The 21860-nt window shown below is 49.3% G+C and overlaps 1 protein-coding gene across 1 annotated transcript in view; it reads left to right on the top strand.

Annotated features, from left to right (window-relative positions):
* Nucleotides 1-21860, top strand: part of susd2 (sushi domain containing 2) — a 123992-nt gene that overhangs the window by 73373 nt on the left and 28759 nt on the right. Inside the window, exons 12-14 of the mRNA XM_038791464.1 lie at nt 10350-10514; nt 11124-11372; nt 18705-18977. Coding sequence (XP_038647392.1) covers nt 10350-10514; nt 11124-11372; nt 18705-18977 — 687 coding nt within the window. The remainder of the gene's footprint in view (nt 1-10349; nt 10515-11123; nt 11373-18704; nt 18978-21860) is intronic.

Below are 21860 nucleotides of genomic sequence, written 5' to 3'. Positions count from 1 at the left end.
TCACTTAATATGCGCAGCTCGTTAGTTACAATGCTGTCTGGTTTCTTTAGCAGCTAGAATACACGGGGGATTCTGCAAACTGCTTGTCTCTTTGCAACTGTCCATTTTTCCCTGTAACCTTTGCGTTCTTCCATTTTGTGTGGGGAAGTGGCCAACCCAGGTGGCTACAGCGGGCCCGGAGGGAGGTCCCCATGCAGGAGGCCTCATCCGCGCGCACCCACTCGGCTTCTGGCTTCTTGATTCATCCCCTTATTCACTCGGCCGTCGCCGCCCAGTGGTAGAATTGTAGGTTTGGGAGGGCTAGCCCCTCCCTGTATTTTGTTTTTTGCTGGACCTTCTTTGGGATCCTAGCATTCTTCCCCCCCATACGAACGCCATGATTAGTTTGTCTATTGCTTTGAAAAAAGCCTTGGGGATGTGGATTGGGATGGATCTGAATAGGAAGAGGTACCTGGGCTCCTGAGTATTTGGACGTTCACTTTCATCGTCTGGACTCTCCCGCGAGGGAGAATGGGAGTGTGCTCCATCTTTGCAGGTCCTTTTTTACTTTGTCTGTCAGGCTGGTGAGGTTCCATTTGTGGATCCCATTCCAGTCATGGACTATTTGAATCCCAAGGTAGCGGAATTTGTGTCGGGCTTGTTTAAACGGCCGTCCCGTTAGCGCTGCGCCCCCCCCCCCCCCCCCCTTGCGGGTGTACCGGGAAGATCTTGCTTTTGCTCATGTTGAGTTTGTAGCCCGAGAAGGCTCCAAACTCTTTCAGGGGCGCTATGATTCTGTCCATGCTGCTTTGCGGGTCCGAAATGTCGAGGAGCAGGTCATCTGCGTAGAGTGAGACTCTGTGCTCTCTCCCTCCCCTTCGGATCCCCCTCCAGCTTTTTGCTGCTCTGAGCGCAATTGCTAGCGGTTCGAATGCAAGAGCGAACAGCAGTGGGGACAGTGGGCATCCTAGTCTGGTGCCCCTGTGCAGCTGGAAGTATCGGGAGTTGGTATTGTTGGTCCGTACACTCGCCATGGGAGCGTTGTATAGGAATTTTACCCAGGGGGTGAACCCTGTTCCAAGCCCAAACTACTCCAGTACCTTGATGAGGTATTTCCATTCGACCCTGTTGAATGCCTTTTCTGCGTCAAGGGAGACGATCACCTCTGGTGTTCTCTCCCCGGATGGGGTCATTATCATGTTTAGCAGGCGCCTGATGTTCGAGGTTAGCTGCCTACCTTTGACAAAGCCCGTCTGGTCCTCTGTGACCACTTCTGGTCCGCAGTCGTCTAGCCTTTTGGCTAAGATTTTCGCCAGTATTTTGGGATCTGTGTTCAGCAGTGAGATGGGTCTGTATGACTCACATTCTGTTGGATCATTGACCATGTCAGCATTAACAACAGAAGTGCTAAAGGATCCACAAAAGATATGGGGTGGAATTCTCTGTCGGCCGACGCCAGAATCGCAAAATGCGATTGGGTGGAGAATTGGTGAAATCGTGGCCAGATTCACGCCAAATCGCAATTTTCTGATGCCTTGATAGCGGCATTAAAGTGTTCCACTCCGCATGTACAGTAAATACCGTTGGCATATCACAGCGCCAGGGACTCGGGTTCAATTCCCGACTTGGGTCACTGTCTGTGTGGAGTCTGCACATTCTCCCCGTTGCCACAGTTGGCGGGGGGCCAACTCTACCTTGGGGTGCTCTGGTTTCCTCCCACAGGTCCTGAAAGACGTGCCTGTTAGGTGAATTGGTCATTCTGAATTCTCCCTCATGGTATCCGAACAGACGCCTGAGCGGAGCGACTGGGGATTTTCACAGTAACGTAATTGTAGTGTTAATGTAGGCCTACTTGTGACACTAATAAAGATTATTATTATTATTACCAGGCCTGACCTGATAGTCTCCGGGGCCTGCGCGATCCTGTCACTCCACCGGGGGAATTGGGGAATTCCCAATGGCGACGTTCACTTGTGCTTTCAAAAATCCTGAAACAGATGCTGTGGCTGCTGAGGGGGAGAGAGGGGCTACCAAAAGTATCCAACATCGTCATAGTGTGCTGACAGTTTTGCCGCTGGCCGAGGGGGTCTTCTGCGAGGGCTCAGGGAAGTCGCGGGCGAGGCCAGGAGGTGGGCGTGGGGTTGGGGTGGACAGGCAGGAACACTATTGCCGCAGCTTGCCAGGCAGCCATGCGGCTGCGCACACCACTGACTCCACTGTGAACCTAGAGCCACGGGTCGTATGGTACCCCGCCCAGACCACCCCTCCAGGGTACCCTCTGGCCCCAGCCGACCCATCAATCAGATGGTTGTACTCCAGCGCAGATAGTGCCATCTTGTTGGCTGTGATGAGTATGTGGGTAATGCTAATATGCAGCTGCAGCTTGTCAGCCTCTCAATGTCAATCCTGACCCCGGCGAATCTGAACATTATTTTCCATTGGAATCGATCATGTTCCACGTGAGGCCGGTCCCCCAACGGTAGCTGAATCAGTCCAGGCGCGGTTCCAGTTTAGCTGTCGTGGAACTCCACAAATCCTGCCCCGGCATCAACACTTAGGGCTGGATTCTCCGATTGCCGACGCCGAAATCGCGTTCGGCGATTCACTGGAGAATCCGCTGAAAATTGGGGGCGGCGCTGTTTTTCGGACGCTCCACCCCCCTCGAAAATGACATAATCACTGAGTACACCGCACACCATTGGGACGGCCTCAGGACTGAAGCCCTCCCCCGATGCTTCGCCCCCAAATGGGCGACACGGTGTCAGTCGCGTGTCCTCACAGTTTTCGGGGACATCGCGTGGCGGCTGTGGACTGTGTCCAGCGTTGCCACAGTTGGCGGGGGGCGGGGGGGAGCTCATTCGCTGGCCGGGGCATCTTCGGCGGGAGCTGGGGGGGACTGGTGGGTGTGTGGTCCGGGTGAGGGGGATCTCCCCATTCTTTGTGTGAAGAAATGTCTCCTTAACTCTGTCAAAAATGGTTTACCCTGAATCCTCAGACTGTAACCCTGGTTCTGGACACACCCATGATTGGTAACATCTTCCCTGCATCTACCCTATGTGGTGAATGTAACTCCGTAATTCACACTGTATTGCATATACATGAGACCATGCATTTGTAAGTCGCTGCATTAGTTCCGGGCAACCAAGCCGCCCCTTCGCGCTCCCGAGCCCACTAGCTCGCTCCACCTGTTCTGTGCGCCCGCACCGGCTAACCCCCAGCGCCCTCAGTCCCCAGTCATACCAGACGGGTATGGAGCTCGGACGAGATCTTCCCTGGAGTCCGCCATCGTACCCCAACCCAAAACACCCGTCCAGCCACCGCAAGAAGCTGCAACCCCGGTGCTCCGCAGATCGCAGCAGACAGTCCGACCACAGGACAGACTCAATTTATGAACCACCACCCCCCGCCGGACTTGATTTTTTTTGTAGGGGGTGAATGTGGTGAATGTAACTCTGTAATTCACACTGTATTGTGTATACATGAGACCATGCATTTGTAAGCACAGTTGCATTGCCCGACCACTAGGGGAGTAGCGCTGGGAATGCTTAGGTGTTTGTACAGGGCTCCACCCTTGGCTTCGCCCACGACTCCTCCCCCTGGACTGCTGTATAAATACCAATGCTCAGAGCCAGTCGTTCAGTTCATCGAGAGTTCAACACGGAACAGACTGGCTCTATTGTAAGTAGATTAAAACCACTGTTCATATCTGAAAGCACGTGTCTAGTGAATTGATGGTTCCATCAATTTAATCTACTTAAGAAACAGTCAGGATCAATCATGGAATCAGCCCTCAAGCCTGAGCGACTGGAACTCGACCCACAGGATGCAGAGGCAAAATAATTTTTTTCTCATTGGCTGCTTTAAAGCCTACCTGGCAGAAGCAAGCAAGCCGAAACAACAGAGGCGCAGAAACTGAGCCTACTGCACGCGAGGGTGAGCCACAGAATCTCTACTCAACTAAACTGCGGCGGTTCGTATACTGAAGCCCTAGCGCTACTCGACAAAATGTATGTAAGGCCTGTAAATGAGGTCTCCGCGCGACACGTGTTCACTACTCGCCGCCAGCGGCCTACGGAATTGCTCGCAGAATTCCTGAGAGAGCTTAAAACTTTATCTAGTGACTGTAATTACCAGGCGGTTACCGCAGCAGAACATAGAGAACTTGCTGTACGCGATGCCTTTGTTGCGGGCCTTAGGTCAAATTACGTGCGCCAGCGATTGCTGGAAAAGGGGGCCCTAAATCTTGAAGCGACTGTTGAACTTGCTACCACTATGGATGTCTCCTTCCGCAGCCTCACCTCGTTCCCCGCGGACCCCGCGACACCGTCATGGGCCCCCGTCCAGCGACTCCCCCAGGCCTGCGCCGTGCGGCCGCCCAGCCACAATGCTGCCCCAGCCTGCCACTTGTGCGGCCAGAATCAGCACTCGCGGCAGCACTGCCCGGCCCACAACGTGACCTGCAGCAGCTGCGGGCGAAAAGGACACTATGCCAGAGTGTGTCTGGCGAAGAAAGCCCCAGCCTCTAACCCTCCCACGGCCCAAAGCACTCGTTCCCTGAATTCACAGGCCCGCAGGCCCCAAAATGCTGCAGCCTATATGCCGACTCCGCCCCCACCCGACATGTGCGACTCATGGGGGCGGCCATCTTGGCAATCCTCCTCCATGCGGCCGGCCATGTGCGACTCATGGGGGCAGCCACCTTGGCAATCCTCCTCCATGCGACCGGCCATGTGCGACTCATGGGGGCAGCCGTCTTGGCAATCCTCCTCCATGTGGCCGGCCATGTGTGACTCATGGGGGCGGCCATCTTGGGATCCATCCCCTTCAAACTCTGAAACTTACCTCGACGACTACGAACTCAGAGGGCAGTCATCCCGGGCCACTCCAGCACAGCTGATCGAGCAGCCGACTACCCGTAACTCAGCGCAGTCACTCTGGACCAATCGCGCCCGAAGCATCTGCAAAACTCGATGACAGAGGTCCAAATCAACGGGTACAGCACGCCATGCCTTTTCAACTCCAGGAGTACTGAGAGCTTCATACACCCAGATCTGGTAAGACGCTGTTCGCTCTCCGTTTTCCCCGTGCGGCACCGCCGCGACACTCACAATCCGAGGCGCTAGCAATGCAAAATTTCAACTCTACGTCTTGCCCGAACTCTGTGCGCCACTCTTATTAGGCCTAGATTTTCAATGTAACCTTAAGAGCCTCACCCTCAGCTTCGGCAGGCCCCTGCCCCCACTCACTATCTGCAGCCTCGCCACGCTGCGAATCTCCCCCCCTCCTCTCTTTGCCAATCTCACACAGGACTGTAGACCCGTAGCCACTTGTAGCAGGCGGTACAGCCTGCAGGATAGGGTATTTATCAGAACAGAGGTCCAAAGGCTTCTCAGTGAGGGGATCACAGAGGCCAGCAACAGTCTCTGGAGAGCTCAGGTGGTGGACGTGAAGACCGGGGAAAAATTCCGTATGGTTGTCGACTATAGTCAGACCATAAATAGATTTACGCTCCTTGACGCGTATCCCCTCCCCAGGATTGCAGACATGGTAAACCAGATCGCCCAGTATTGGCTCTTTTCCACGGTGGATCTGAAGTCTGCATACCACCAGCTCCCAATCTGCCCGGAGGACCGCCACTACACGGCATTCGAGGCCAATGGCCGCCTCTTCCATTTCCTCCGGGTCCCCTTCGGCGTCACTAACGGGGTTTCGGTGTTCCAACGAGCAATGGACCGAATGGTGGACCAGTACGGGCTGCGGGCCACGTTTCCGTACTTGGACAATGTCACCATCTGCGGCTATGACCAGCAGGGCCACGACGCCAACCTCTACCGTTTTCTCCAGACGGCTCGGAAATTAAACCTCACTTATAACAAGGAGAAATGCGTTTTCCGCACAACCAGACTAGCCATCCTCGGCTATGTCGTGGAAAACGGAGTCCTGGGCCCAGAGCCGGACCGTATGCGCCCCCTCGTAGAACTCCCCTTCTCTCGTTGTCCCAAGGCCCTCAAACGGTGCTTGGGTTTCTTTTCCAACTACGCCCAGTGGGTCCCTCAATATGCGGACAAAGCCCGCCCACTCTTTAAGGCCACACTATTTCCCCTGTCAGCTGAGGCGCGCCAGGCCTTCAACTGCATCAAGGAGGATATCGCCAAGGCGGCCATGCGGGCGGTGGATGAATCCACTCCATTTCAGGTAGAGAGCGACGCCTCAGAGGTAGCTCTAGCAGCCACATTAAATCAGGCAGGGAGACCAGTCGCATTTTTCTCCCGAACCCTCTCCGCTTTGGAACTCCGACACTCGGCAGTCGAAAAAGATGCACAAGCCATTGTGGAGGCTATTCGTCACTGGAGGCACTACCTCGCAGGTAGGAGGTTCACCCTCATCACCGACAAATGATCGGTTGCCTTTATGTTTGACAACTCGCAAAGGGGCAAAATTAAAAACGATAAAATCCTGCGGTGGAGGATCGAACTCTCCACCGATAGCTACGATATTAAGTATTGACCGGGGAAGCTCAACGAGCCCCCAGATGCCCTATCCCGCGGGACATGCGCCAGTGCGATGATCGACCGCCTGAAAGTCATCCACAACAACCTCTGCCACCTGGGGGTCACCCGGCTCGCCCACTACATCAAAGCCCAAAATCTGCCTTTCTCTACTGAGGAGGTAAAAGCCGTCACCAGAGACTGCCCGATCTGTGCGGAGTGCAAACCGCACTTCTATAGACCAGACACGGCCCACCTGGTCAAGGCTTCTGGGCCCTTTGAACGCCTCGCGATCGATTTCAAAGGGCCACTCCCCTCAACTAACAGGAACGTTTACTTCTTAAACGTCATAGATGCGTTCTCCCGCTTCCCATTTGCTATGACCTCCCACACAGTCATTAGGGCCCTGCATAGTATCTTCACCCTGTTTGGTTTCCCCAGCCACGTGCACAGCGACCGGGGTTCGTCCTTCATGAGCGACGAGCTGCGCGGTACCTGCTCGACAAGGGCATCGCCTCGAGCAGGACTACCAGCTACAACCCCAGGGGGAACAGGCAGGTGGAGAGGGAGAACGCGACGGTCTGGAAGACCGTCCTACTGACCCTCCGGTCCAGGAATCTCCAAGTCTCCCATTGGCAGGAAGTCCTCCCAGACGCGCTCCACGCTATTAGGTCCCTCTTATGCACAGTGACCAATCAGACCCCTCACGAGAGGCTCTTCAGTTTTTCCAGGGGCACTACCATGGGGATCTCACTTCCGGCATGGCTGAAGACACCGGACCCCGTACTTCTGAGGGAACACGTCAGGGCACACAAAACCGACCCCCTTGTTGAGAAGGTGCGCCTGCTTCACTCCAACCCCCAGTACACCTTCGTCGAGTTCCCTGACGGCCGTCAGGACACCGTAACCCTCCGGGACCTTGCACCCGCCGGATCCAGCATCCCCTTTATCACTACAGATGCACCCCTCACCCTACACCCCATCCTGCCGCCCATTAGCTCGCTGCATTAGTTCCGGGCAACCAAGCCACCCCTTCGTGCTCCCGAGCCCACTAGCTCGCTCCACCTGTTCTGTGCGCCCGCACCGGCTAACCCCCAGCGCCCTCAGTCCCCAGTCGAACCAGACGGGTATGGAGCTCGGACGAGATCTTCCCTGGAGTCCGCCATCGTACCCCAACACACAACACCCGTCCAGCCACCACAAGAGGCTGCCTTCCCCGGTGCTTCGCAGATCGCAGCAGACAGTCCGACCACCGGACAGACTCAATTTATGAACCACCACCCCCGCCGGACTTGATTTTTTTTTGTAGGGGGTGAATGTGGTGAATGTAACTCCGTAATTCACACTGTATTGTATATACATGAGACCATGCATTTGTAAGCACAGTTGCGTTGCCCGACCACTAGGGGGAGTAGCGCTGGGAATGCTTAGGTGTTTGTACAGGGCTCCACCCTTGGCTCCGCTCATGACTCCTCCCCCTGGACTGCTGTATAAATACCAATGCTCAGAGCCAGTCGTTCAGTTCATCGAGAGTTCAACACGGAACAGGCTGGCTCTGTTGTAAGTAGATTAAAACCACTGTTCATATCTTAAAGCACGTGTCTAGTGAATTGATGGTTCCATCAGGGAGTCATTGTGCCATATAGTCAATAGGGAATTCTGCAGGAACAACTTTACTCGGTGAGTGTTAGAATATGGAACTTTCATTACCAACAGCCTGACGACCTGAAAATCCCGCCTGAGGTCAATGGATTTTTCCATTCTACGCGGCTCACCCGTGACGTTCTTGCGGCAAACGCAGCCGGAGAATCCCACCCAATATTTCTTTGTTTTCAGTACTCAATAAAAATTTTTTCCAATTAAGGGGCAATTTAGTGTGGACAATCCGCCTAACCTGCACATCTTTGGGTTGTGGGGGCGAAACCCACGCAAACTTGGGGAGAATGTGCAAACTCCACACGGACAGTGACCCGGGGCCGGGATCGAACCCGGGTTCTCAGCGTCGTGAGGCAGCAGTGCTAACCACAGTGCCACCATGCCGCCCTTCCTGCCCAACATTTCAAAAGTACTTCAATGGATGTAAAACGCTTTGAGATGCGTGTCGGTCATGAAAAGTATTATATAATTGCCAATGTTTTCTCATACATTGAGGCAAATAATATGGATTCATTTCAGAAATAACTGATTACGTAAATGAGAGGGGACGTATTGGAAGCATTTGCTAATGGGGTGAGATGGAGTAAAGTAGATGTTAGTGTGGAGTATAATCACTGGCCTAGCACTGTTGGGTTGAATAGCCTAAGTCTGCCATAATACTATGTAAAATCGCCATAGTCCCAGATGACCCTTTGAGGGAGGGAGCTGACTGGTGATGATTTAACCTGAGGATCACTACACCTCAGCGAGGGATAAGGTTGAGAAGGTGAGGCTTTCATGAATAACTTCAGCTGGTATGGGAATTGTTGGCTTCACTCTGCATCATGGACTAGCTCGCCAGCCAACTGAGCTAATGGTCCCGGGAACCATTTTCTCATCGATTGGGTCTTAAATTCTTAATTTCTCCTGCCTCGGCCCATTTGCTATTGAAATCCTTACCTATACTTCTGTTGCTTCCATACTTGACTATTCCAGTGCTCTAGAGGCAGGCATCTCATCAGTCACCCTTTGCTCACAGGCCCGCGTTGAATCTTGGTCAAGCAACACATCAATTTCAAAATTTTCATCCTTGTGATCAAATCCCTTCATGGCCCCTATCTCTGCAGCCTGCTAAAACCCCCCAAACTCTTCCATCCTCTGTCTAGTGTATCCCCATTTGCTTGGTTCCACGATCAGTGGCCCTAAGCCCAACCTCCCTCAACCTCTGCCCCTCCACCTCTCTCTCTTCCTTAACACCTGTGGCCTCTATTCTAACATCTGCTTATGTGGCTTGGAAATTTCTCATCACTTCTTTTGAAGTGCCTTGGGATATTTTAATATGTTTACGGTGCTGTAACAAGATGTCGTTGTTGTGAGAACCTGTTGACTATAAACCATTGGCTCTTTCCCTAATAGTGATAGTTTACAAAGTGGCCCTGTCGAATGTACATCATTGCTTTGGTATTCATTAAATGTTTTCTACGTCGGATACTTTTCAACTTAATACCCTGGGCAGTAATTTAATATTCCTAACTATGAGGTGAGACGGCTTGAGCTTGGCATCTATTCTTTGGTACCAATCTATACATGAAATGAAATGAAAATCGCTTATTGTCACAAGTAGGCTTCAAATGAAGTTACTGTGAAAAGCCCTTAGTCGCCACATTCCGGCACCTGTTCGGGGAGGCTGGTACGGGAAGAAGATGCAGTGCAGATACAGTAAACGTCATAAATACCGAGTATGTGCAATTAAAGCAGTGAATGTGTGGCAGGTTCCACAGTGTTTGAAGTGGGGCAAGGACTTCTCCTAGGTTGCCATGTCAGGATTCTTTCCTCACCAAATAGCACCAAAGGCAGATTTATTCTCACTGCTGTTTTGGGGCCAATGCTATGTGCAAATTGATTCCAGCAGTTAGCCAGGTAAATTATGGAATTATAACAGGTTGATGATGGCAAATTACAGTGTCTAATTATTGCATTATGGTGATGAGAATTTAGCACAATTGAGGTTGACAGTTATAGAGATTATAACACTGGGAAAATATGGTACTATAAGAATGGGCTATGTAACTGTGAACAGTTATAAACACAGTAGCTATCAGCACAATCACCATTCAGGCTGGACTGTGAATTCTATTACAAGCTTGACAGTAGACCTCTCTTAGATTTATAGCTGCAATTTTTATATTGTTCAGAGTTACGTCAGAGCAAAATTGATTGGCAATTAGTCGCACTCTCTTCTTACAGGAAAACATGAAAATGCAACTGGGCTCACTGCTGTTGCGATGCAGGAAGGTGACTCCGATGTGATTGAAGTCCGTGTTTCAAACCATTCCAGTAATGGAAGCTTGGAGGTGCTGCTCAACCATGGGTTTGTTCCCTTCGATGAACAGAACTGGATGGATCTTAAAGGTGAGTTTCCTGTCGAAATGATGAGGGCTCAGATGATCTGAGTGCTCCCAGCTACTTTGTGAGGTCTCCAAGCTGGCAACATTGAACCCATCAACTGTGCTTCAGTTGGCAACACTCTCACCTGGTTCAAGTCGTCCTCCGAGCACTTGGTTACCAAGATGTTGGACACTCCAGCGCTGTGCTGAGGGACGTGCTGCACTGTTGCCGCTGCCATATTTCAGTTGAGACACATATCACGATTTCACCTGCCCTCTCTGGAACATATTCAATTCTGTGGCCCTATTTTAAAGAAGACAATGTGAGTTCTGCCAGGACCCTGGCCAATATTTACCCCTCAAACGACATTGCGAAATAGATTATCCGGTTGTTAACGATTTCCGTGTGCGGAACTTTGCTATGCCCAAATTGGCCACTAGCTTTACAAAATTACAACATGGGCGACACTTTAAATAGTCCTAAATTGGCGGTCAAGGCCTGAGAACATCAGAAGTGCTAATTAAATGCAAGTTTATTTTTCTCATTCTAATGATCCATCTTTTCAGGTAAGTACACCACATGAGCATAGTGTGATGTCAAGGAGTATTTAATTGGCTGTTTGTCCTCTCCCAGGTGTTTTTGTGTATTCCGCCAACCCGCAGAATGTTACTGTCATGTTTGCTTCTGGAGCTGGTGTGGAGATGCGGGCTCGGGGCACAATCTTGAGCATCATGGTTCTTTTGCCGGAGACATTTGTGAACCAGACGGAGGGTCTCTTTGGAGTGATGAATAACGATCCAGATGATGACTTCACCTACAAAAATGGCTCCGTTCTGTCTGCTGATGCCAGCCAGGAAATGCTGTACAAAATGGGTGCCAGCTGTGAGTAGAAGGCCTCCAGTGACGTTCCCTCTCACCTTTGAGCCACATGTAGAAATATATTTTGCCGTACGACATTTTATATCAATCCGCACCCAGCTTTAATCTTTTGATGCCCAATTTAATGAACAAAGCTAGCATGACAAGACAATAGGTTGTTGCAATAGATTGTTGAATGAGAGGAGATGCAATTCTAGTCTTGGGGAAAGAAGGCGGGAAAGTGTGTGAAGTGTCAGTTGGTGACCATATCGGGGATAGTGATCACAATTCAGTTTGATGTAGTATTACCATGGAAAAGGACAGAGATAAAGCTGGAGTAAACATTTTGATCTGGGGGAAGGCACATTTTGTAGAAATGAGAAGGGTTTGGCTGTGGTGGACTGGCTAGTATTGCCAGAGATGAAGAAGGGAACTTGTGTGCAGATGCAGATGCTGTGGGAAGGGTTTAAATTAATATTTTGTCTCTGTGTTTAAAAAGGAAATGGATGATACAGTAGTCCAGGAGGAACACTGTGAGATACTGATGGGATAATCATAAAGAGAAAGAGGAAGTACTCGGATAGGTTGGAATCCTTGAAAGTTGATAAGTCGCCAGGGTCAGATGGATTGTTTGACAGCCTGCTGAAGGAGGTCAGGAAGGAGATAGCAGATGCTCTGAGGATGATTTTCCGATCCTCACTAGACACAGGGGTGGTACCAGAGGACTGGAGAAATTCAAGTGTGTACCATTGTTTAAAAACAGATTGAAGGAAATGCCGAACAATTGTAGGCCAGAGTCTTACGTCAATGGTGGGCAAATTAGTAGAATAAATCCTGAGAGATAGGATTAACTGTCACATAGAAAGGCATGGACTAGTCAGGGATGGATTTATTAAAGGAAGGTCTTGTCTCACAAATTTGATTGAAAACTTTGAGGAAGTGACAAGAAGGCTTGATGAAGGTAGTGCAGTGGATGTGGTGTACATGGATTTTAGCAAGGCATTTGACAATGTTCCTCATGGCAGATGGATCATGAAAGCGAAAGCCCATGGGATACAGGGCAATGTGGAAAACTGGATAAAAAGTTGGCTTAGTAACAGGAAACAAATGGTAATTGTCGATGGCCGCCCGTGCAATTGGAAAGTTGTTTCAAGTGGTGTTCCACAGGGCTCGGATTTGGACCCTTACAGTTTGTGTTATATATTGACAATTTGGATATGAACGTGGGGAACATGATTGTTAAATTTGCAAATGACACAGAAATTGGCCAAGTGATGGACAGTGTAGAGGTTTCTATAACCTGCAAAAGGATATAGATGGATTGGTAAAGTGGTCGATAAAGTGGCCAATAGAATTTAACACGAGAGACGTGTGAGGCCATGCATTTAGGGAGGTCAAACAGTTGTAGGGAGTACACAATAAATGGGAATATACTAAGAGGGGTAGACAAAGTGAGAGAAAGTATGCAGGTCCCTAAATGCAGTAGTTCAAGTAGACAAGGTTGTTAAGAAGGCGCAAGAAATGCTCTCCTTCATTGGCAGTGGTATAGAATATAAAAGTAAAGATATAATGTTGAAATTGTATAAAACACTGGTGAGGCCATAACTGGAGTATTGTGTGCCTTCTGGTCGCCACATTACAGGAAGGATGTAATTACTCTGGAGAGAGTGCAACAAGAATGTTGCCAGGGCTAGAAAAGTGCAGCTACGAGGAGAGATTGGATAGGTTGGGGTTATTTTCCTTGCAACAAAGAAGGCTGAGGGGTGACTTAATTGAGGTGTACAAAATTATGAGGGGAGAGATGGGGTGGACAATTTAAAATTGTTTCCCTTGGTGGAGAATTATAGAACCGGGGACATAGATTCAAGATAAGAGGCAGAAGGTGTGGAGGGGACATGAGGAAGAACGCTTTTACGCAGAGGGTAGTGGGCGTCTGGAATTCGCTGCCCGTGTTGGTGGTGGAGGCAGAGACCCTTAACTTTTAAAAAGTACTTTGATCTGCACCTTAAGTGCTCTCAGCTACAGGGCTTTGGACTGAGTGCAGGAAGATGGGATTGGAAGGGACAACTGGCATGGACAAGATGACCTGAATGGCCTCATTCTGTGCTGTCTCCTTTCTATGATTCTAACATGCTTCCCCGTATGATTGGTGTAGGGTTCACTGGTTTAGTTGATCTGTCATTGACTATGTTAGCCTGGTAATGGATCTAAGCTCACTATGCTTGTTTAATTAAGTCTAGGTGATGCTTCAGAGCTAAAGTAAATGGAAAGACCTATAAGCTAGAGCTGGGATAGGCATGGGAGCAAACAATTTGTGATTGCAGTTATTTTAAAGCATTGTAAATAAAACTGTTGCCGACTTTAAGCTAGTGTAATTTCTGCATTGCAACAAGATAAATCAGAGATATAAAATATACAACAAATTGGCAAAACACAACAATTGAGTCCTGCTCTTTTCTGCCAAAACGTCTCACGATTCCAGGATCACCTTGAAAACTCAGTTTCTCTTCCCAATACCAACTAAACGTCTCCCTGTTACTCCCTCCATCTTCAGTTCAAACAATAGATGTAAGCAGTTCACTAAGATTGCAACCATCTGATCAACTGACTCTACTGCAGCATGGTAGCATAGTGGTTAGCACAGTTGTTTCACAGCTCCAGGGTCCTAGGTTCGATTCCCGGCTTGAGTCACTGTCTGTGCGGAGTCTGCACGTTCTCCCCATGCCTGCGTGGGTTTCCTCCGGGTGCTCTGGTTTCCTCCCACAGTCCAAAGATGTGCAGGTTAGGTGGATTGGCCATGCTAAAATGCCCTTAGTGTCCAAAAAGGTGGGTGGGGTTCCTGGGTTATGGGGATGGGTGGAGGTGTGGGCTTGGGTGGGGTGCTCTTTCCAAGGGCCGGTGCAGGCTCGATGGGCTGAATGGCCTCCTTCTATACTGTATATTCTATGTACTGCTTCTCTCTTCTTCCTCTTGGCTAACATGCCAACTTCCTCCAAGATCTCCCTCTTCTCCAGCTCGGGACTCGCATCTGTACTCTGGCTCTCACGCTAGTTAATATTGTAAATGGTTCCCTCTCCTGTGGTACCACATCCTCACTTTCAAAGCAGCCAGCACCACCGATAACATGATGGGTGGGATTTTCTGTTCGTTTCCCTGTGGCGTGTTTTCCGGCGGCGGCGGCATCTCGCCATTGGCCATCGGCGGGATCTTCTGGTCCTGCTGATGTTGGCGGCGTTTTGCGTGACTCGCCCATTCCGTCACCGGGGGATCTACCAGGGGGATGGCTTCGGTGGGACCGGGATATATTGCTGGCAGGAAGGACCGGCATTCCGCCCAATGTTGTATTCCACATGTATGTTGGATAGGGTGGCGGGGGGAGGGGGCACCAACTGCTGCTTCTGATTTGTCACGTTGCTTGTTCGACACCAGCCAAAATTTCCTCTGACTAAACATCTGAAGGATTGTTGCCTGAGGCTAGAATTCAGAGCAACAGCGCTCACCACTGACCTTGAATCTCACTACAGATCTACGCACCGTGACTCCATGGCAAGAAGCTGAGTTTTAATACATTTTAACATATTTTAAGGACATCGGTGAAATCATTGAAGAAAAAAGTTTAGATATTGAAATATTTAAAAAGATTGATGTATCAGACTGGAAAGTCATGGGGTTTTACTTTTAACAAGATTTATCAGTCTACAAAATAATTGGAATTTTAACAAGATTTACCAAATCTTTCTCAAAGTCTGCACGTTGACCTTTTGACAAAATTTATCTGATTATAAAAAATGTTATTTGCATTAAAACAACGTAAAGGTCTGGTAAATCTTCTTAAAACATTTCAAATGTCAGATTAATGTTATCTCAGATTTATTTCATCGAATCTATTTTAACATTTAAAAGATCCTTTCTGATGTTCACGATGTGGAGATGCCAGCGTTGGACTGGGGTGAGCACAGTAAGAAGTCTTACAACACCAGGTTAAAGTCCAACAGGTTTGTTTCAAACACTAGCTTTCGGAGCACTGCTCCTTCCTTCACCTGAGGAAGGAGCAGTGCTCCGAAAGCTAGTGTTTGAAACAAACCTGTTGGACATTAACCTGGTGTTGTAAGACTTCTTACTTTCTGGTGTTGGCCTCCTTGAGAGGTTTTCGCAAATTGAGAGGAGGCTCCTTAACACCTGGAAATAAGGCAGGGCTAAAATGATCAGTGTGAGTACTTCATTATCAGTTGACAATAGGCTGAATTTCAGACGTGTTCCAACCAGCCTTTTAAATCTGCACCATGGCAAAAGAAGTTGCAAGGCCTCGGGGGCAGTGATGGTGGCCCACTGAAACTTCCAGATTTACACTACAGGTGTGCACTCCAGATGTTGGACTGCACCAATGTCTAATAATGCAAATGCGGGGCTTGTCACTATTAATGACACCGCAAAATCTCCCCCAATGGCTTCATGTCCCCGTCACACTTTCCATTCACTGATTCTAGCACAACGTCCATGTCCTGTTCAACTATGAGCTGAATGTCTAAAATCAACTTTTCCATAAACCAAAACCACCAAATTCAATCTCTGTCAATGTCACCTGTCACCACCCTTGCCTCAGCCAATTTGGCTCATCATGGTTTTATTTCCTCCAGACTCAACCATTGTAATTCCCTTCTGGCCCACCTCCCATCTTGCAACGTTCGTTCAAAACTCTCCGTATCCTAACTCGCACTAAGTCACGTTCAGCCATCGCACCTGTCCTCGTCACCTACATTGGGTCTTGCTCCAGTCACACTTTAAAATTCTCTTCTCCTTGGCCTCTCTGCACATTATTGCCCTCGCCTCCTACAACCCTCCGAGATCTCTGCAAAAATGGGCTTGGATGTTCTCTGCCATTCCTGAAGCTCGCCCAAAACAAGCATTCAGCTCTTTGCAATTTTAAGGGAGGAGCTTAATGCCTTCTCTCGGTCCCATTTCAGAAATTAGATTTTGCAGAGTGGGGTGAGTGTCAGGTCCTGCTCTGCTTTGGATTCTTCACTGGCCACTGCAGCCTGAGCACTGGTTGCCAACAAATGGCAAAAGTTAAAACACAGCTGTGGAAATCGGGATCGCTTCCCTGACTCTGCAATGCCCTGATTGCCATTCCACCCACTTCCCCCATCTCCAGGGAGTTACTTATGGGCTGCTGCCAATGAGGCAAGTGACCCAATATTCCAGTCTTCAAATGGATAAGGCCCCCTGTGGAGACACAACTGGTGCTGACAGGCTTCCTAATGACATAAGAACATAAGAACTAGGAGCAGGAGTAGGCCATCTGGCCCTTTGAGTCTACTCTGCCATTCAATTAGATCATGGCTGATCTTTTGTGGACTCAGCTCTACTTTGCGGCCCAAACACCGTAACCCTTTATTCCTTTATTCTCCAAAAACTATCAATCTTTATCTTGAAAACATTTAATGAAGGAGCCTCAACTGCTTCACTGGGCAGGGAATTCCATAGATTCATAACCCTTTGGTGAAGAAGTTCCTCCTAAACTCAGTCCTAAATCTACTTCCCCATATTTTGAGGCTATGCCCCCTAGTTTTGGTTTCACCCGCCAGTGGAAACAACCTGCCCGCATCTATCCTATCTATTCCCTTCATAATTATATATGTTTCTATAAGATCACCCCCGCATCTTTCGAAATTCCAACGAGTACAGTCCCAGTCTACTCAACCTCTCCTCGTAATCCAACCCCCTCAGCTCTGGGATTAACCGAGTGAATCTCCTCTACACATCTCCATCCGTCTAGCAATGAAGGACAAAATTCCATACGCCATTTAATCACCTATTGCACCTGTAAACCAACTTTTTGCGACTCATGCACCAGCACACCCAGGTCCCTCTGCACAGCAGCATGTTTTAATATTTTATCATTTTATCATTTATCTTTTGCTGTTATTCCTACCAAAATGGATAACCTCACATGAGGCTCAATTTTAGGCTAAAACATTGAATATATTCAGGAGGCGGCTAGATATAGCACTTGGGGTGAATGAGATCAAAGGTTACGGGGAGAAAGCAGGATTAGGCTATTGAGTTGGATGATCAGCCATGATCATGATCAATGGCGGAGCCGGTTCAAAGGGCCTCCTCCTGCTCCTATCTTCTATGTATATATCTATGTATCTATGTAGGCCTGTCTCAGCCCCCGTGATTTGATACGTGCTACCTCCACATTGCTGGAATTTATAATCCAATTCCTCTGCAATGCTATTCCCTCTTAATTTAGCACTTTTCATAGAATTTACAGTGCAGAAGGAGGCCATTTGGCCCATCGAGTCTGCACCAGCTCTTGGAAAGAGCACCCTAACCAAGCCCACACCACCCTATCCCCATAACCCAGTAACCCCACTCAACCAACGCTAAGAGCAATTTTGGACACTAAGGGCAATTTATCATGGCCAATCCACCTAAGCTGCACACCTTTGGACTGTGGGAGGAAACTGGAGCACCCGGAGCAAACCCACACACACACGGGGAGAACGTGTAGACTCCGCACAGACAATGACCCAGCCGGGAATCCAATATTTCCTGTATAAATTTCAACTTAATCTGAAATGGCCACAGAATTCCTTGATTGAAACTTATGGAAAGCTACTGGTCTTTACACTGTGTCTACACATACACCTTAGGGAATTAGGGATCATGCTTTATATTTTAGAGCTTTAAGGTGTGGTCACTATTACTCAGTATTAATCCAAGACTTCTATTGAAAACGCCCATTGCTCCAATCTTGGCTGAGATTTTCCCAGCACTTCTGAAATGTGGAACCATTTGTGCTTTAATGCTCATGGTTTCTAATCCTGTCTTCAGTCCTGCCTTGAGATTTATCTCAAACTCCATGAATTGGGGAGGCACACTGGTTAGCACTGCTGCCTTACAGCCCCAGGGACCAGAGTTCAATTCCGGCCTCAGGTGACTGCTAGCACTTCCTCCTCGTGTCTGTGAGGGTTTTCTCCGGGTGCTCCGGTTTTCTCCCGCGGTCCAAAGGTGTGCAGGTTAGGTGGATTGACCATGCTAAGTTGCCCTTTAGTGTCCAGAAATGGTGAAGTAGGGTTACGGGGATAGCTTTGAGTGGTGGGCGTAAGCAGGGTGCTCTTTCCAAGGGCTGGTGCAGACTCGACAGGCCAAATGGCCTCCTTCTGCACTGTAGGGATTCTGTGATCTCTTCAGCAGCCAGAATAGACCTTTCTCTAGACTCCTCAGATAGGGGCAGCTAATATTTTTTGTTCTGAACCTTTTGCAACAGCTTTTGATTCTGTAAATTTGTCACTCTCTGGTGGCCTTTAATGAGTACTGGCTTCATTACTTCAATGTTTCCTTTGACAGGGGCGATTGAAAATCAAAGCTCTCTCTTCACTTACGACAGCCAGTTCTTGCTGGACAGTTACTTACACGCTCCCAAGCATGACCTGGACTTCACTCCTATTTTCCATGTGTCGGACAACCCTGAAGATCCATTGTATGCTGAAATGCTGGCCATGTGTAAGGAGAATAAATTTTGCCGATTTGATACTCTTGTAACCAAGAGCCTGAAAGTGGGAAATGCAACAAAAGTCTCCTATGAAAGCTACGTTACATTGATTGAAAGCCTTGAGCCAGGTGAGATATGTAACTGTTCTATCTGTTAACTATCGATATAAAATGAGAAAATTCAAAGCAGAGAAACTGACCATTCAGTATGACTGCTCAATCCTATTATCTAATCCTATCAGCATCTCTTTTTATTCCTTTCTCGTGCGCTTTTCTCCCTTCCCCTTCAACACTTGCATGCTATTGCCTCACCTTCTCTATGTTGTAGCACATTCCACATTCTCAGTCTTCTCTAGGTTAAGACCATTCTGCAGAATTCTTTATTGGATTTATTAATAGCCATCTTGGGCTGGATTCTTTGATTTTGCGGTTAAGTGCTGATGCTGGCGTGGGAACTGTGGCGTTTTACGATGCCAAAATTGGCACCGAACCCTCACTGATCCTGGGACCGGTGAGGGGCTAGCAGCCACACTGGGTAAAATCCCCGGCTCCCATGATATAAACGGCTGCAGAATGGCCAGGTCCGTGGCTGTGCATGCGCACGGCGACGACCTGCTGCGGTCACGCCATACAACATGGTACCGGCCGTGTGCCTACCTGACCTGCCAAATACTGCCCCGCTGGCCAACCCCTGGCCACCCCCCACCAGTCCCTCCAGCCCTTGCAGAGGCCTCCCCCATCCGGCCAGCAGAATGGCACCTAGCCGAATGTGGAGGCGCTGGACCAGTTCGCGGCTGCCACGCCGAGTTCCCAACTGCTGAGACCGCATGTCCCCCGTGCTGTCAGGAACAAGACCCTTGGGGGCGTAGCATCGGGGAGGGCCTTCCAATGACGCACCAACACTGTTCCAATGCCGTGTGGCACGTGACGCGATGATGCCATTTCAGAAGGGGCGGAGAATAGAAAACCGACGGCAAACGGGTGCTCCCCCCATTTGAGCGTCGGAAGGGATCCGATCGCCGATTAAGATGTCGACACGGGAACGGAGAATCCTGCCCCTTATATTTATGATATCTAATTTTGGATTCCCCTTGAGTGAAACCATCTTCTCCATGGCTACTCTATCAAATCCTTTTATGATTTCACTTTTATATCCTTTCCATGTTCATGGGAGACAGTGGTGTAGTGGTATTGTCACTAGACTAAGTAATCCAGAGACCGAGGCTAATGCTCTGTGGACCCGGGTGTTGTCCCCTACTCCTTGAGGGTTCACAACTGACATGCCACACAAACTACACAAGATTGATAATATTCACTTAAAGACTCTTTATTTAAATTAATACGTCACACAGACTTTAAACTCGCTAAATATAGCTTTCATAGATTTCACAGAATTGACAGTGCAAAAGGAGGCCATTCGGCCCATCGAGTCTGCACCGGCTCTTGGAAAGAGCACCCTACCCAACCGCACACCTCCACCCTATCCCCATAACCCAGCAACCCCACCCAACACTAAGGGCAAATATCACACAGACTACTTTGTCACCCGGACTCTTTAACTCACTGAATGTCACACAATAACTCAATGTACTAATAAACGTTACTCAAATCACAAATCAAACTCAAGTATCACTGTAGCAGAACAGCTGGCCTGGCTCTTCTCCGGGGGTGCTTCACTGATCTCCGAGTCATTGACTCGAGGTTGTCTTCTGCGCTGGTTATTCCCAGGGTTTTTGCTCCTGAAACTTTGATCTCCCATACCTTTGTACTATTCCTACCCTTCTAGAATGTTCAATGACATTTGTGTGGAACCCTCATGTGGCTGAGGTCATTCTTCCCAAAGGTTTGGAAAATAGGACACATCAGTTTCCTATGCAGTATCCCACCTTAACAGCCCTTTGTAACCACAAAGGTTAGATGACCCTCTTGCTCAGGTCTGTGACTGTCTTTGGTTGTCTAGCTCCAACGTTTGTTTCTTCTTTTCGCTATGAAATTGCTATCTTTTGATTATGACCTTTCTTTTTTTTTTATAAATGTTTTTATTGGGTTTTTGAACAAGGTATAATTACCATTAAGTACACAGAATAAGAAACATATATCTATATATATACACACATATTTAGAAGAGAAGGGCACACCCCAACATAGAATACAATAAAATATGAAATAGACTAACTGGTGGGGTACTGTGCACCAGCTCGACAGCGGCAGCTCTGTGCATCTGGCCGAATTATTTACACCACGTAAGTACGCAACTGTTTGCAGGGGGGTGGGGTGGGGGGAAGGGGGGGCAGGGGTGGCGGGGACTGGGGGGGGGGGGGCAAATATACATTTGGGTGCCGGGGAGATAACCACAGTGTGCGACACCTGGCCGGGTCGCGTGCCGCTGTCGCCCGCCTCTCCCGGACGGTTCTCGCCGCCGTCCCCCGCTCGCCTCCGCTGCCCTTCCCGTCCTCCATCCCCAACCTCCTCGTTCCCTGCTCCTGGAGATGTCATGCACGTTTTGGCACCCCGTGCCTTCCTTCCGGCTCCCGTTTCCCTGCCCCCCGCCCCATCCCGCTGGTTCGCCTCTCCTGTCCCCCCTCCCTCCACGGTTCACCCCTCCCTCCTCAAGTTCAGCTGTCTCCCCCCTCCCCCCAACCTCCCTGTGGTTCGCCTTTCTTTCTTCAGGTTTAGCTGCCCCCCCCCCCTCCCGCCCTCCCTCCCAGTCCCTCTCTCCCTTTCATGCCTTGGCTACCCTCCCTTGATTCTTGACTAAGTTCCCCTGATTCTTGGCTACCTGGCTATTCTTCATCTTGTTCGTTGGCCACAAACAGGTCCCGGAACAGTCGCGTGAATGGCTCCCACGTTCTGTGGAAGCCGTCGACCGACCCTCGGATGGAGAATTTGATTTTCTCCATTTGGAGAGATTCCGAGAGGTCGGACAGCCAGTCCGCAGCTCTGGGCGGTGCTGCTGACCGCCAGCCAAACAGGATTCTACGGCGGGCGATCAGGGAGGCAAAGGCAAGGGCG

Source organism: Scyliorhinus canicula, chromosome 1 (genome assembly GCF_902713615.1).
Source record: "Scyliorhinus canicula chromosome 1, sScyCan1.1, whole genome shotgun sequence".
In the NCBI taxonomy this organism is placed as follows: Eukaryota; Metazoa; Chordata; class Chondrichthyes; order Carcharhiniformes; family Scyliorhinidae; genus Scyliorhinus; species Scyliorhinus canicula.
This window is presented reverse-complemented; position numbering and strand designations above follow the sequence as displayed.